Source organism: Vicia villosa, linkage group LG5 (assembly GCF_029867415.1).
Source record: "Vicia villosa cultivar HV-30 ecotype Madison, WI linkage group LG5, Vvil1.0, whole genome shotgun sequence".
NCBI classification, from domain to species: domain Eukaryota; kingdom Viridiplantae; phylum Streptophyta; class Magnoliopsida; order Fabales; family Fabaceae; genus Vicia; species Vicia villosa.
In genome coordinates this window covers 167,259,056-167,276,778 of record NC_081184.1, presented here as the reverse complement: position 1 = coordinate 167,276,778, position 17,723 = coordinate 167,259,056, and the positions used below count along the sequence as shown (strand labels likewise).

The following is a 17,723-nucleotide window of genomic DNA, read 5'->3' as shown; positions in this document are numbered from 1 at the left end:
CCCTTGGATACTTAATTTATGAACAGCGAGAATACCAACTAACTGATGCGATTCTATTCCAACATTATTTTTACTGAATTTAATTTAAGTCTTTTATTTATTAGCCTTAGATAAATACTATAACAATAGAAATGATATATTGACTATTAGGCCTCTGTGGATTTTGATGAACCTGCATCAAGAATTACCCAGAACACAACGGTGCACCTGCACCAAAAACTAACAACTATGCGGGATTAGTAGCTATTTAGGGTGCAAACCCTATTTGATCATTGTTAAGGTATTGTCTAGAGTGTAACTCTATTGTGAATATTCACATATTAGATGTACTTTCTATTATGATAATGTTCTAATTTTTGTACTTGGCTCTAGAACTACTTTTTATGATGGTAGAACTCACCCAAGTAAGATTTCGAGAATTACAAAAACTATAGCCCATTATAATAAAAAAGCATACATCGTTGGGAGAAATATAAGACACGAGATAAAAATAATTAAATTTATTCAATACTTTTTTATAAATACTTTAAATAATTTTATTCTGGGATACAATCATTAACACGACTTTCCACCCGGCCCACCATACAAAAAAGCTTGACGATTAAATTTTCCTTCAGAACCACGATATAACAAGTCATAGCAATTTAAATTACCCCCTTTATTTATCTTCATATTTTCAGGATGTATGTCAATTTCGTTATACTCTGAATTAATAATCTCAATTCTTGACATAAAACCCGAGTTTCTAAATTTTTCTTGTGGCAATCTTCCACTACCCATTGGAGGACTATCCATTCCATGCGGAGTATAAGTTTCACCGCCAAATCTAACTGTAGATGCTCCTGAATTTAAGTGAGAGAATAATTCTTTTGGCCAATATCCAAGGCATATTTGCTCAAGGTCAATACATAACCACCAATGACCCGTTGATTTATCCTGCAAATATTTAAGCAATTAAAAGTTAATAAAATATACATTATGATATGTCTAAAAAACTTCAAATGAAAATTACCTGTTTGATTATGGTAACAAGAACCATTTTTTCAATTGACCCAATTTTAGAAACTGGCGATAGTTCCTTCCCAAGACTATATTCTTTACCTTTATAAACTTGCACGAAACCAGGGCAATTATTATCGTAACATCCAGATTTACCTGCCTGCATGTTTGTATCAAATTGAGAAAAATAGTATCAATGTTCTTTTTTCACTTTTACCGGGATGTCCTTTTTTAATCTAATAGTTTAATAGTTGAATTATTAATAATTTAAAAATATTTAAAACATTACATTTATATTATTACCTTCCAACGTGCAGTTAGGTGAAGTTTACTGTCTCCATATAAGCCTGGATTAACCTTGTATATCAAAAAATGGATACAAATAATACAATAAAAATAGTTTTATTAACAGAAAAAATAAATTATGAATGCCCTTAAGTACTTAAAGAAATCTATTTTTTAAAATAACGTACCCCAAGTCCAACAAATATGCTATTCATATCAGAAGGTGGACCATTTTCAACCCATATTCCAGATAAGCTATATTGTTTTTCTTGAAGTTGCAAATCATATGCACCAATGACTGCATGTCCTCCATGAAGTATCGTAGGTTGAGTAGTGTCGAGGGTAACCGACTAGAGAATAATACAAATACAATATTAAGATTATACAATATTTCAATATAAAATATAAGTATTATTATTATTACAACTTTCACTAATCTTTATTTCAATGATATATTTCTTTTGATTTACAATAGAAAGACTATTTTTTAATTGAGCAAATTTATTTTTAATTTGTTTATATATTAAATTTTCTTTAAAAAAAATTATGATATGTTAAGTAAGTTTAAAGTTTACATTAGATATTAAATTTATTATGTAATATATAATCTTACACATCATGATATGATGATTATGATAGTCCACTTACATGATAGTTTAGAGAATTTGGCCGAAAATCTTCTATTTGAGGTTTTTTTGTTGTATTGAAAAAAGGAACTTTTCCTGTTGGACATTCTTCAATGGTTTTACCATCATAAGATGAATTTGTTGGTACAATGTTTCTGGCAAATGTTGGGTAAAGCTAGTTGACAATGAAAACAAAGCACAACAAGAATTTATATTCCAAATTTTGAACAAAAATAAATAATAAATTATATGATAAAAAACAATTATGCATCATTCCCTCTTAACTACTTCATAAAATAACAATAAGCTTTCATACGTTCAAAATTAAGTAAGCCAATACAATTTAAATTATTTTCTACTATTTTTACCTGGATTTTATGATTTTTCAATAAAGGATGTTGTAAAGAAGGTTGCTTGTAGATATCAACACAATCAAAACCAGCATCCATCTGATTTGGATTTGTTAACAAAAATTTCAATCAAGTAAAATATATATAAAACAAATTTTAAGAAAGAAAAATAAATACTATACATACCATCATGTTCTCAAAATTAAAAAAATGATGTTTCTCCGTTAATAGAGTTTCAGATTTTGCATTAACATTGTTACATGCTAAGCAAAAACTAATAACTAGAACCATAGATAACGCCATATAACTATACATTTTTCTTTCAAATAATGTTTAGATAATACTTGTTCAACCAAATATTCTTATTTATACTTATGACAACATATACTCCATCATTTTTTTATTATAAAAATTAATTTTTATATTTATTAAATACTTTCTGTAAAGTATATATATATATATATATATATATATATATATATATATATATATATATATATATATATATATATATATATATATATATATATATATATATATATATATATATATATATATATATATATATATATATATATATATATATATATATATATATATATATATATATATATATATATATATATATATATATATATATATATATATATATATATATATATATATATATATATTCAAGATGCATTAATTATTAATTAAATCTAAAATGTCAAATTTTAAAAAGAAAATAAAAAATAATTTTTTTAGATACGTTTGAATACTCTTTTTTAAAAGTAATTTGTCTATATACAATAGCAGGAATTAGGATACATCAATTATTCACTAAATCTAAAAAAGTCAAATTTAAAAATATAAAAAATTAAAAGTTAAAATTTATGAAATACTTTATGTAATGTATTTAGAATATATATAGTCAAGATTAGGGATAACAATTTGGCTCATACCCTATGGATACCCACAAAAAAGTCAGTAACGGATAAGTAAAAATTCACAAAATGGAGACGGGTAGGGTAAAAACTTGCAAAATAGAAATGGGTACAGACACGGGTAATTTACCCATTAAAACAAGTGGGTATAAGTGTGGAAACGAGTATCATACTACTCACTCCGCCCCATACCCGCACTATATATTTATATAATGTAATTTGCATTATCCTTAATATATTAAAACACAATACTATTTACCATTTTAGGCGCCTAAATGCAATCAATTCCCGCCTAAACCTATTTACTTAATATTTGCAATTCTTTATCTCAACCACATTTTAGGCGCCTAAAACACAATAATAAATTTTGAACCATTCTTATGGAGCCATTCTATATTCCTTTTTTTATCTCAACTACTTACACTCTCATTCTATATTCCATTTTTTTATCTCAATCGCTTATACTCATTTTCTTTAACCCACTTTCACCTCCAAAAATAAATTTACATATCAATTCATTATTATTAAATTGATTAATTGATTAGTAAATAAATTTTCAAATTGATTAATCGATTAGTAAATAAATTTTCCATCCCATTAAATTATAATAATTAAAAATCTATTTCATCAATTTAATTTATTTTTTTATTATATTATTATTTTTTTATTATTCCCTTTTTAATATCAATCATTTATATTCTTTCTCTTTTTTATCTCAACCATTTATATTTTATGAATAGCTCAATATTTAAAATCACGATTTAATTATATTCTATATTTTTTCTCTCAAATTATATTTTATAAATAGCTGAATATTTAAAATCACTTAATTATTCCTAACAACATATTTTAAAAAAACTTTGATATTAAAAAATATTATATATTTTATGTAAGTAACAATTTAAAATTTTGATATTCTTAAATTAATTATTTTTAACAACATATTTAAAAAAACTTTGATACTAAAAAATATTATATATTTAAGACTTATTTTATCAAAAAACTATCTAAATTAATTTATTATTTAATGGAGTCAATCTATATTCCTTTTTTTATCTCAACTACTTACACTTCCTTTCTATATTTCTTTTTTTTTTTATCTCAACCACTTATAGTCTTTTTATTTAACACACGCTCACTAAAAAAATTGACATATCAATTCATTATTATTAAATTGATTAATTAATTTAAATAAATTTTTCATCACATTAAATTATAATAACTAAAAATCTATTTCATCAATTTAGCTTATCTATTTATTATATTAATATTTTTTATTATTCCCTTTTTATCTTAATCATTTATACACTACAAGAAATACACGTATTACCTGCGGAATTTCCTGCGGAAAATATTCCGCAGGTTTACCTGCGGATTTTCCTGGGACTTTCTTAAGTGAAATAAGATTTCCTGCGGATACAGAATTGGTTGAAAATTCCGCAGGAATACCTGCGGATTTTGCTGCGGTTTATATATTTCAAACATAAAACGAAACTATAATGCAAAGTCCGCAGGTAAATCTGCAGGAACGTTTCCTGCGACTTTTGCTGCGAATAACTATTTTATTAAAACCAAACTAATACAAAATCCGCAGGAAACTTTCCTGCGGATTTTGCTGCAAATTTAACTATTTTATTAAAATAATAGTAATTTTTGTCTAAATTTTTTTTAAAAAATTAATCATTATATTTAATGGTTAATTATTTAATAGTATTATATAATGTTTTATGTGAATTGTGTTATTTTTTAAATTTTCATTTTAATTTTTTAATGAAATAAAAGGTATTAAAAAATTTGAGAATGGGTGTTAAAGATTTTTTTATATTAACCAATGTTTTTTTAAAAAATACATAAGTAACTCATATTTCAAAATATTACCTTAATAACCATTTCGCCATTCTATATTGCGCCTCCTATATTTTTTAAAAAAAAATTCAATAACCCGTGAATTTACTGTTTTTTTTTTACTAAATATTACCTTAATAATCATGTTTAACCATGTTTTTTTTTACTGTTACTTACGGATTTACCTGCAAATTTACCTGCAGAATTTTATTTTATAAAGTAAGTGGCGCCATATGGAATAACGACTAGGTGAAAAACACCTACAAACATGGTTGACGATTTCTCAATGCATCTCGTAGATCTTTTAGACACCACACAAAATTTCATTATTGCCCCAAACTTCTGTAGATACATCTTTGGAAGGACCCTTTTTAAAAAAATCTTTGTGGGTATCAATTAAAATAATTAAATATGTTTTGGTTAAGAATTGACATTGTCAGTGCACCATCCATATATATATATTTCATTAAGAAACAAATTAAGAGAAAATCATTTAAATCTATTTTATTATTATAAAATAATAAGTTTATTAGTTTTAATTAAAATAATAAATATAATATAAAAAATTAAGAGAATACTTTCTTCTCTCTGATTATTCTATTTGAATTTAGATCTTCCTTTTAAAATTAATTTTTATAAATAAAGAGTCAATAAATAAATAACTAAAATATTTGAGATTTATAATTTCTCTTTTAATATATTTGGGTGTCTTTGAAATTAATTAAATAATAATTGATAATTTGGGGTTAAATTTAACTTGGTTATTTTTGCGTTTACCATTTTCTTTTCCCTTTTCCATTATGCAGAAATGTGAACACACTTTACTCTCCTCCTTCTCCCTGAAAACCCTAGCGCCACCGAACCACCTTCTTTCTCTTCCTTCGGCCACCGCACCTCTAATCGAAGAAAGAAGCTTGTTTTCGTGCTCATCAACACGTTAGCTTCAACTTGAACCAGTTGGATTTTTGTTTTTGACAAAGTCACTTCCGGCCACCCTTTCAATGCCTCTGGCCGCCGCGACTCTAGACGAAGAACAATGACATTTTCTGCTCCATTTAGCTCATTTTTCATTTTCAGTCTTCACTCTTTTCCCTCTCTCGCTACTTCTTTGATACATAACCCTTGTTTTTGTATTCTCACTCATAATGTGTTTGTGAAAATGCCTCAACCAGATTAATTCCCTGATTTGATGGATGCTGCAAACAGATCAGAAGATATGGAGCAAACCTTTGAAATACAGGTCAAAGCCTTTTTTTGACTCTACTCCTCCTATCCACAATAGTCATGATATAACTCAAAAATTGAATCAATTCATTCAACATAATTCTTCATCATCAGGTAAGTCAGCTTCTACTACAACATTCTAATTTGCATATTTGTTTTTGTGTTGCATTCAAATTAGCATATTTTCTTATGTTGTTTCATAGATGAAACTTGTTGACACATGCTTTAGTGCTTCTCAATAATTCAAGCATGCATTATGTTGATGTCTTAAATATTATTTTGATTCAGGCAGGAAGTGTTAAGTCTGATGTTAGTGATAATTTTTTTGCGATATTAGAAGTTGCAATGTTGTTGCCAGTACCATGTACAGGTCCTTCGGTTTGTGTGAACTTGTCATGTTTTTATGGCTTATGTATATCTTTTATTTAAGTGGAAGTCTTTGACTGATGAAGTAAGTTAATATAAGATGTTAAGTTCTGGTTCAAGTGTTGTTGTGCTTTGAATTATTCCTTATTGTGATGTTGATCAAATGTTGTGATGCTTGTTGATGATTTAGGAGAAGAAGCCTTATTTGGATATAGTTGCTGAGCTCAAGGCAGAATATGAGAAGGCTATGTGGTTGTTGTTGAGGATGAGTCCAAATCCTTGAATGATGGCACTTGCTCTAGTGGTTCAATTGATTCAACTAAAAGCAGCCTAGATACAGATTGTCCTCCACTAGATGTGGTTTTTGTCCATGGCCTCCGTGGCGGTCCTTACAAAACTTGGCGTATATCTGAAGACAAATCCTCGACTATGTCTTCCTTGGTAGAGAAGATTGGAGAGGAAGATGGAAAGCTTGGAACCTTTTGGTCTGGGGAATGGCTTTCCAATGATTTCCCCCATGCACGTTTGTTTACCCTCCGATATAAGGTTTGACTTTGTAAGATTTTGATATAGCCTTAGAAAAATTAATCTTGCTTAGAAATCTTGTATGTTTTTTTAATTGTTAGTCCTACTTCTGATAGATTGTTTAGAGCTTGCCTCATGCGTGATTACCTTCACCTGTATATAACCGTTGACGTTTTATGCAGACTAATCTCACACAGTGGTCTGGAGCTAGCCTGCCTCTTCAGGTTACACTTTTTTCCACCTCTTTATCTGTTATTACTTGATAAGTAGTTTAAGAAGCGGGATTACATTTTCTTTCTCCACCTTTAAACTTATATTTGAAGGGTGTCAAAATCTCATATTATGTTAGATTTTCTATAGGGTGTTTGATTTTCTATTTTTTTTACTCTTCGAAAACCTATAGCCTCAACCATTTACTAATTTTGTTGGATGTTTTTTTCTTCTTTTTATTACTACGTCAGATTTTTATAAATTGTGAAGTGGAATGAATGATGATTTTTAAAGCATTTCTAGCAACTAGTTTTAAATAAAAACTTAATTAAATAAGGTTCCATATACATACAAGTTGTTTCAGTATTATCAAATCATACTTTACTTTATGCAATTAATACATTATACTTTGTTCCAAAACAAAGTGGTAGCTGCATGGATTAGAGATAATATATCACTCTTGATTACTTTTAACTTAAAGCATACACTTAAAGCATCCAATAGAAAACAACTTGCCTAAAAGTTTATTAACTTATTTAAAGTCTAAACGAATTGATTAGGACGACAGAACATTTATAGTAAGAAAAGTCAAAAACCATTTCCTATTTATCACTATTATAATGATTATTTTCTATGTGTATTGTTTTTGTTCTGGTTATACTTCATTTAGTTGTTTAATATTTGCAATGTAATGTTAGATTTTTGTTCAATCTTAGTGATGTCGGTGATAGATTAAAACACTTAGTATATGAGAGCTCAAGAAAAGAACCACATGTGTTGTATATAGTTTGTGAATGCTGAAGAGAATATTTTTGTATTATTAAATCTTGGCTGTTGGTTGAACCCTTTAGCCACTAGACGGGGCTTTATACTTATTATTTTTTTCACTCTCATTCAATCCCAAAGGTAAACATTGTTATGAAATGAAATTAGCCTTCCACTTGGTTTCAGATCCTGTCTTATATCCCCTGCTCCCATCTCTATATTTTCTTAAAGTTTAGAACTTTGTATTCTAGTTGTCATAGAGATTAAAATCAGTTGATTGCTGTCTTGGCAAGAACAGGAATGAAGAGGATGATTGTTGTCTTGGCAGGAATGAAGATAATGATTCCATTATGAAGATGAAGGCTGCCCAATTCTCATCTCATTAAACTTGAGTTCTATATACTCACTTAATTTGGAGTCTAGTGATCTTGTTTTAGGAATGTATGGAATTGTTGTTGAGAATGGTTACTTTGTTTTAAATTCACTCTTTTTTACTATCTAATGTCCTGATGTTTATAATTTTGTAGCAATTTTTATAGTAACTTGTTCTATGAATTTGTCTTATATAAATTCAAATATTTTAAATTAAAATTATCTTTTTATATTATGGTTTTTTTAATATATAATTTATTATGTTTCAAAAAATTTTTTTTTTTTAATTTGGGACAGAAGGTACCTGCGGATTTATCTGTGGAATATTTCCTGCGGATCTTCCTGCGAAATACATTACCCACGAAGGTTTTAGCTGGGGACATAAAAATGCAGGAACATCCACAAGAAAAGTATTTCCTGCAGAAATTTAGCTATAATCCGCAGGAAAACAGAGTATTTCTAGTAGTGATATTCTTTACCTTTTTATCTCAACCATTTATATTCTATTTATTATATTATTATTTTTTATTATTCATTGTATGTTTGAATTTCTCTTATTACCATCAAAAACTTTAAAAATGTTTTTAATAATCAAATCGAGTGTAGTTTATAATGGATGAATCAAAAAGGGTTTATACATATTTGTACAAGTTGTTATTTAAGCGTTTAAGCGGTGGCCGTTAAGCCACTGTTTGGATGTTTATACTCCATTAAAGACTTCTTAAAACTCGATTTAAATCACCTTTTTTACAAAATGCTTTTAATAATCAAATTGAGTTTTGTCTATAATGGATCAAGAAGGGTTTGTACGTGCTTCTACAAGTTGTTCTTTAAGCATTTAAGCGATGGCCGTTAAGCCTTTGCTTGAATGCACGAATTCCATTAAAGACTCCATAAAACTCGATTTGTATCTTTCTTTAACAAAACTCTAAAAGACACTCTCAAATCATCAAATCAATCTTTTCCATCATCCAAGAGGGGTTTGAACGTACTTGTGCAAGTTGCTCTTTAAAGCATTTAGGCGATGGTCGTTAAGCCTTTGTTTGAATGCTTATTTTTCTCTTAATAAACAATTTATTCACACCTTTTTATTTTAAATTCTTTTTATAAACGAGACACTTAGTCGAATTCAAATACAATTATACTTTCACGTGTGAAAATTGAATGTTTTTCACTCGAATGTGATGATGGCCAAAATCTCGTCTTACTCTTGATTTAGTTATTCATTCTTGTAGTGATGCGAACAATCTCTCATCCATGTGCCCATAGTATTGTTTGAATGCGATCAAGTACCTCTCGCTAAAATCAACCAACTTTCGTAGTTTTACCCCGAACTACGGTTGCTCTGACTTTCCCATTGCACTGGTGAATACGTAGGCACGAGATACAAATGTCTTGACGAGCATAATAATAAAAAAAAAAACCTTTTTTGTTCCTTTCTTTTTTATAACTAATAAATAACGCAAGTAAACATCAAGCTAACAATAGATCACAATACTAACTAAATGGGTCTCATCGAGTACGATGGTGGTGAGGGGTGCTAATACCTTCACCTTGCTTAACCGACTCCCAAACCCAAATTTGGTTGCGAGGACCATATTATCCATTGTTTTCATTTCCCATTGGGTTTTATCAGTATTTTCCCTTTCCCTTTGGAATAAATAAAATTTGGTGGCGACTCTGTTATATTTCAAATGTGCAAACGTTTGAATTTTTTACGTCGGCCGCTACACCTTGCTTCTGACTGTCATCTTCTAATGTCTTCAAGACCATGTTCTGATTTCCTTAAGACCGTCTTCTGATGTCTTCCAGACCATGTTCTGATGAAGCCATCCAGATCTTCTGGGTCAGAGCTTCTGAATGATGATTTTGTGCATACTCTTTTTGACTTTTTCTGAAATGGAAAATGTGAATAATTAGAGTACCATATTCTCTTATACAAAATTCATATATAATGTTATCATCAAAAATAGAAATATTGATCAGAAGATTTCATGTTCTAACATAAATATTACACCTTGGATATTTATGCACCCCTTTTATCTTCTAAACTTTAATATTTTTCAACTTTTTTCACCTCTCTTTGGCAGAATGAACGACCTTCAAGTAAAATAGATTGAATAAAATATCATTATCTACTCATTTAGTGTGCAAAAAACATAAAAATATGAACACTTCATAAGGAAGAAAAAAATAGAATAGATCCAAGTTTTCTTCTGTGAACAATAAATGTATATGGTTGAAAAATACTTCAATATACTCCGTGTATAATAACTATGTTAAAAGAATCTCCAACATTTGGGACAACACTTTTGTGTTGCTTGTTGTAAGAGAAAGGATTTGATGATTTTAGTAAATGAGCTTTTTGAATATTATGCATTCATCCTAAGGGTTCTTGCCATGGTTATGTTTCATTTCATGTCTTGAAACATGTTCAAGTTCATAAGAAACTTTAATTAAATTTAGTTAAACTCATAATGGAAATGGTTGCAATTGACATTACTGTGTGTGGTCATGCTTATCATATTAGGTCGCAGGTAGAATATGATGTTGTGTTCTAAACAAGTTCCACATCGATTTTTCAAAAAATATCCTTAGTATTTTTTACAAGAACAAACTTAACTCATTTCATTAAACAAATGACAATCAATACAAGGAGGAATAACATTAACGATACTACGTCTAGACCAAGAATTGGCCGTCTTAACTAACGAGTCGGCGACTATATTTACTTGACGTTTAATAAACTTAACCTCAAAGTTTGTAACAAAGCTCAACAATCTTTGGATAGAGACAATAATAGCATTAAACTCATAACTACCGGTAACCGTAGAATTAATTTCGTGAATCACCACCTGAGATTCACTTTCGAAAATCACATTGTTCAGGTTCATAGTTATAGCATTATGAATGGCTTCTTTCAGAGCCAAATCTTCAACTTCTAAAGGAGACATAATGCCTTTATCCCATGCTACACCTGCAATGATAAATCTTCCCATATTGTCTCGAAGACACCAACCCCTATTTGTAGTCTGATAGTGGCTATTAAGATCGGCATCAACATTACACTTCAACCACCCTTCAGATGGGGGAATCCAAACCAACAGGAGTTGAGGAACAATGTTCGGAACATGAATTTCACGAGCATCAAACCAATCAAACCAATTATAATAAGCTTGAGTACCAATTCTAGAAATATCCTCCCTATTATTATTCCAAACAATATTTTTACGGTTCTTCCAAAGACTCTCTAACACTGCAGCAAAACGACCCGCGTCTTTCTTATCTTCTCGACTACAAATATCAAGGATAATAGACTTAACATCACTAAAAGTTTGTAAATGGTGATCAACAATAGTAGTTAAACCTGCTGCGCGCCAACAAAGACTAGTAGAATGACAACCAGAGAAAACATGCCAATCATCTTCCACATCCAAATCACAAACCGGGCAAGACAAGGGGCATTGAACGTAATATTGTCTAAGTCTTCTACGCGATGGTATACAACCTCTACAAATTCTCCAAAGGAGATGTTTAACTCTAGGTAGCACCATAATATTCCACAAACTATCCCAATTGCCAACCACTCTACAATTTGGTTGAAAATAACGAGAATTCCAAGGCTCATGTAAGACCTTGATATTACTACCATTTCTAATGCTCCACCTACATCCCAAATATAGAACATCCTTAGCATTCCAGAGACTTCTCCATAAAAAACTCGGATTAGAGAGCATCCAAAAACGAGGAATTAGGAAAGTACCTTGCTTTGAAGAATCTGGATAGTAAAGAAGCGAGATTAGACAACAACTTCCAACCTTGTTTAGCTACTAATCATACCTTATCAGATGGATCTTCAGGGCCTGAACAGAACTGGATCTTTGAGAAGTGGAGAGGGGTGTACCTGCAAGGTACTCTGATACCAAAGTGAGAAGACGAGAAATCATAGTGCAAGTACAAGCTAAAGGTTAGAAGAGAATGAATACCTGACCCTCTAGTGAAAGAGGGTATTTATAGCCCCCAACGTTGGGCCAAGATCTCGCTACTGGACTGGATACCCAGACCCAATTAGGAGACTGCTAGGTTTCCTAGGCGGAAATATCGGAGGTGCGTGAGTGCTCTCCGTCCTGGTCAACCAATCCGAAGTTCAAGGGAGACACGGTATTTTAAGGACTATGCGGACTCTGTATTATTCAGGGGGTTGGATGTGAAGGAACCCTACGAGGAGAAGGATCCTCGGCATAGGACCACGAGGAGGAGGGTCCTCGGTGGAGGAGGCGCTCGCTGGGAGCGCGCTTGGCATGCTTGGACCTAGACGAGGAGGATCCTCGTCAGGTGGGATGCTCGCGGGGAGCAGCTTATGTCGGGCACTGGATATAGTTCTCTAAAGGTGGTTTGGTCCTTGAGAAGCCGAACATCGTTTTTTCCTTATGGGCCTAAGGATGATTTGGGCCTCCAAGGTTAAGTGGGACGAACCTTGGCCCAGTCCAAAACAACTACCATAGCCAAGTTAAAGGCCTTAAAATTTCTAAAATACATACCTCTATCTCTCTTCGGACACACCAACTTCTCCCAAGCCATATTACCACCACCACCTCCCCACCAAAAAGAATTTAACATCTTCTCAATATCATTCACCACCCCATCAGGAATAACATACACACTCATAATATAGGATGGAATAGCTTGCAAAACAGATTTTATCATCACCTTATTCCCTGCCTTCGACAATGATCGACCCCTCCAAGAATTAATTCTCTTCCAAATGCTATCTTTTATAAAAGCAAAAGTCCCCTTCTTGCTACGACCTATCATCGAAGGTAAGCCCAAATAAATGAGGCACATGCTACTTTATACTTACCAAATTGTAATTATGAATATTAGGCACATGCTAAAATTAAATGAGAGTTAGATCCAAAATTTTATTTTTAAGAGTTTTAATTAGTTTCTAACATATATAATTAATAATTAATAATTTATTCTATAAACTAAAAAATAATAATATTTAACAATATATTAGAGAATATCTCATTACACCCCTTGATTCTCTTAACCACCTGACAAAATTTTAATTATGCCCCTGCTTTCATAAATGCACATCAGGAATTAATTTATTTTACCAAAATTTAAATTTTTACAGAGATGCATATGCGGAAGTATTTTAAACTAGTGAACTTTGGGAGTAATACAAATTAATTCAGTTTAGGGATTTTTCCTTAGGTGCATCTACAGAACGACTTAGCGCCAGAAATTTCCTTAGATGTATCTAAAGGAGTATCTGATATAGTTTGAACCAGCATGATCACTCTCTCATTGTTACATTTCTTCTTCAACACCCACTTCTCCACAACCTAAAAACCCTACATAATCAATATCATTTTCACTGCAAAACTCAATTTTTTTGGTGCAACAAATCTAATGGAGCAAGAGAAGACTCAATTTCAGATAAATAATCATTTTTGTCTATTGCATTGCTCATATTATGCATAATTTTTCTGTAAAAAAAAGTAATGTTGCTCCCGTAGGTATATCTACGGAACGTAAGATGAACACATTCCAGAGGTGCATCTACGAAACGTACATGTGTTGTTTTTTTCCAGTAGTCTTGTGATTTTGTGTTATTTGTGTTATTGTTTATAAATAGGTATGGTGCACCCCGACAATATCTCAAGAGAATTAGTTAATAACAAGCAAGAGTTTGATGATTGTGAAAGCATGCTCACATGAATTCGTAAGAATGCAACAAATCATGATTTTGGTGTGGTAATAGGAAAATCGGATAATGGTACCGTAAGAAGAAACACTTTTGTAACAATGTTGTGCCAAAGAAGCAAGAAATACCATACTCCTCTAAGGAAGTTTAAAAGAGATAACATGTGTTCTAGAAAATACGAGTGTCCATTTAAAATATGTGTTTATATGTTGGCTAGCAAGAAGTGGAAATTTAGTGTTATTTATGGTTTGTATCATTTCAAAAAAATCCTTGCACAAGGATTCGCTAGTAGAACCAAAGATTATATCATCGACGTAAATCGGAACCAGTAAAATGCCATGCTAAGTTTTCTTGTTAAAAAGTGTTTTTATCAACTTGTCCTCTATGAAACTTATTTTCAAGCAAGAACTTACTTAGACGGTCGTACCACGCCTTTGAGATTTCTTTCAGCTTGTATAAAGCTTTCTTATGTTTGAAAACATGCTCAGAAAAAGTTGAGTTAATAAAACTTGAAAACAAATACTCCTCCTTGATGTAATCGTTTCAAAAAGCACGTCTTTATCCTTTTGAAACTCATAATGTAGAAAAAGGCTAATAACATCTTTATGGCCTCTAATTGAGCTACATAAGAAATAATATAAGATTTCAAATTTGTAAAATTGAATTTGATAGAGACATTATTCGTGTTAAACAATTAGTTTATATGACATCTACTTCTTTCAAAGGTCACATGTATTCTTCAATTCACGAGTTTACACTGATTAAATATTTTGACATGAAATATCAATCTCCCCTCACACCTAAAATCACACAAGTTAATTGGTGTTTTTCTAGTCATGATTAGATTAAATGCAACACATATATATGAAGCTTCAAAAGAAAATCTTAGAATATCAACATGTGGCAGCATATTTGGGATGATTTAGGAACATTTTTGGAAGCGTTCTTAACTAAAATTTGAGTTACACTTCATTTCAAGTTGAATTGTATGAAATCATGTTAGCTATCGAATATGATAATAGGAGAAAATGAGAAATCTTTAGTTTAAAATTGACTCAATATTGACCACTCATACATTTTCTAATGTGAATATTATTCTTTGTCATGTTTTAATTAAATAGAAGAATATTTTATACAACATATGCTTCTTTTATATTCAAGATATCTCACCTTTTTAAATAGGAAAATGCACCTGCAGATGGATTAGTCTATGTTTTTTTTTTGGTATAACATTTAGTTAGATTTACTTTCTATTTATACTTTTAAAAGTTTTTGAAAGATAGCTCGGACATGTTCCACTATTATTTTTACTAGTTCTTTGATAGATTAAATGTTATGCCTATGTTTTTTTTTTGTTATGCAATCATTTACTTAAAAAAACAAATAACATAGATATTAAAATAAATTTTTATAAAACAATAATCAGTAAACTTATTTGGGGAAATTGTAGTTAATAAAATGATATGATTACGATTTTTCTTAAAACCAATCGATGATCATTAAGACTATTGTTTCTCTCCCTGCATAAGACCAATTAATAAGGAAACAATATTTTCATTGTTTTCTTGTCTTAGACCGATTAATGATTTCTATTCATATGTTGGAGTACATCAATCAAAAATAAAATACTTTGATTTAGGACTAACCTACTCGACTTGCCTCATTAAATTTGAATCTCATTTTTATTTTATGGAATGACTTAAAATCGAGGAGACTATATTGAATCTGGATTTAGACCCAATCCAACTTATCAGATACACCCTCCGGTCACATTTATAAGCAAAAAAATAGTTTTCACGATTATTAAGAAATTCAATTAAGTGTAGTTAATTTTTTAGATTTCAGAGAAAATATTGATTAAATTTACTATAATATCCTCTTTATTAAATTTAATGAAGTATTGGAAAATGAAATATAGGGTATATTAGGAATTACAGCATTAAATGATTTAGTAATAATTGATTTTTGCTTATAATAGTGACTAAGAATTAGATTATTTTTTTTCTTATAATAGTGACCAGAGGGTGTATACTATATAATATTTATATTTAAAAAATTCTTTAAATATATTATATATGAGGAGGGATATTCTTACTCCATGAGTAAGTTATCAACATTTACTCATCATCATGATCATTGATTCTTTTCAATCCAATGGTTGAAATTAATGAGTAATTAAATGTGGAGAGAGAAAAATAATACTCATTAATTTTAACCATTGGATTGAATAGAATCAATGATCATGATGAGGAGTAAGTGTTGATAACTTATTTCTGGAGTAATAATATCCCACCTCATTATATATATATATATATATATATATATATATATATATATATATATATATATATATATATATATATATATATATATATATATATATATTTACTTAAAATTGCTTTCTATATTTCATCGGTTGTAATAAAATTATTAATTTTAATTTTTTTATTAATTTTATCACATTTCGCTGTTTACTTTAAAATATTTCTAAACTACTTACTACTAATAGATATTATTTTTAAAACAAATTTTTTATTAAAAAAAAATAATCATCAAATTTATTCGGAACAATCGTAGCCAGTAATGTGATAATGATTACGATTTTAATTTTTCCAATTCCCTTATATTTTATTTTCCATTTATACCCTCAAATAACAAAATAATAAACACAGTCGTTTTCCCAACCAAAACTTGTTTCGTTTTTTCATTTCACTATTTAACTCAGAATCCAAAACCAAAGCAAACAAGAGCTCTTCGTAACGCTCACAATCACAGAGAGAAAAACTCAATTCCAAAACCTTCTCTCTTTCTCTCTCTAGATTCTCTCTCTTCATCTTTCAATGGCAGGAACAATGAAAAAAGTCGACAAGATTCGCCAAATCGTTCGCTTGAAACAGCTCATGACACGGTGGAAACACCTCAGTCTCCGTCGCCATTCCCTCCGTCCAGAGCCCGAAGAGCCCAGTGTCACTCCTCGACGACAACCGCCGTCCGGCTTCCTCTTCGTCTACGTCGGATCGGAACGGCACCGTTTCGCCATCCCCGCTCGGTTTCTCAACTTCCCCGTTTTCGCCGGTCTTCTCGATGTGACTGAGGAAGAGTTCGGTCTACGAGGTAACGGAGGTTTGGTTCTTCCGTGCGGGTGCAGTTACTGTGCATACATAAAAATCTATGCACGTGCATAGATTATTATGGAAGTATATGATAAATTTTATTAGATTACATTGTGATTGAAATTCAATGCATGGAATTTATTATTTTATCGAAAAATGAACTTTATTTCATAATCATTTTAATTAATTTTGTCAATAATAATAAAAAGTGTTACTATTCTTTGAACCTTAAAATGTATAGTCTACTCTCTACTCGTTTTTAAAATGAGACTATTTTTTTTAATAGCTCAAATACATTTCATAGTGGAAGTATATGATAAATCATACCATTACATCCATATAAAATAAAATCATTAGTCTCGTAATATTGCCTTATTTATAATTTCGTTTCATTGTCCTTAAGT

General features: G+C 30.2%; 2 protein-coding genes across 3 annotated transcripts; one reads left to right on the top strand and one right to left on the bottom strand.

Moving 5' to 3' along the window:
• Positions 1 to 485: 485 nt before the first annotated feature.
• Positions 486 to 2,582, bottom strand: LOC131608127 (protein neprosin-like). 2 transcript variants are annotated; one of them, XM_058880055.1, is made up of 7 exons: positions 2,447 to 2,580; positions 2,279 to 2,359; positions 1,933 to 2,085; positions 1,473 to 1,634; positions 1,303 to 1,356; positions 1,013 to 1,159; positions 486 to 936 (listed from the first exon to the last, which is right to left on the bottom strand). In XM_058880055.1, exons 1-7 carry the CDS (start codon positions 2,573 to 2,575, stop codon positions 556 to 558), a joined length of 1,107 nt encoding a protein of 368 aa, XP_058736038.1. In that variant the 5' UTR covers positions 2,576 to 2,580; the 3' UTR covers positions 486 to 555. The 2 variants fall into 2 exon arrangements, with proteins under 2 accessions (XP_058736038.1, XP_058736040.1); XM_058880057.1 differs by lacking the exon at positions 2,279 to 2,359 and having other exon boundaries at positions 2,447 to 2,582.
• Positions 2,583 to 17,046: 14,464 nt separating this feature from the next.
• Positions 17,047 to 17,391, top strand: LOC131605964 (protein SMALL AUXIN UP-REGULATED RNA 51-like). The gene has a single exon (XM_058878250.1). The coding sequence runs from the start codon at positions 17,047 to 17,049 to the stop codon at positions 17,389 to 17,391; it is 345 nt and encodes a 114-aa protein (XP_058734233.1).
• Positions 17,392 to 17,723: the final 332 nt, after the last annotated feature.

Coding starts and splice junctions, on each gene's coding strand:
- LOC131608127 (XM_058880055.1), bottom strand. CDS start 2,575: ATGTATAGTTATATGGCGTTATCTATGGTTCTAGTTATTAGTTTTTGC. Junction 2,086..2,278: donor TGAAAAATCATAAAATCCAG/GTAAAAATAGTA, acceptor ATTGTCAACTAG/CTTTACCCAACATTTGCCAG. Junction 1,160..1,302: donor ACCTAACTGCACGTTGGAAG/GTAATAATATAA, acceptor ACAAACATGCAG/GCAGGTAAATCTGGATGTTA.
- LOC131605964 (XM_058878250.1), top strand. CDS start 17,047: ATGGCAGGAACAATGAAAAAAGTCGACAAGATTCGCCAAATCGTTCGC.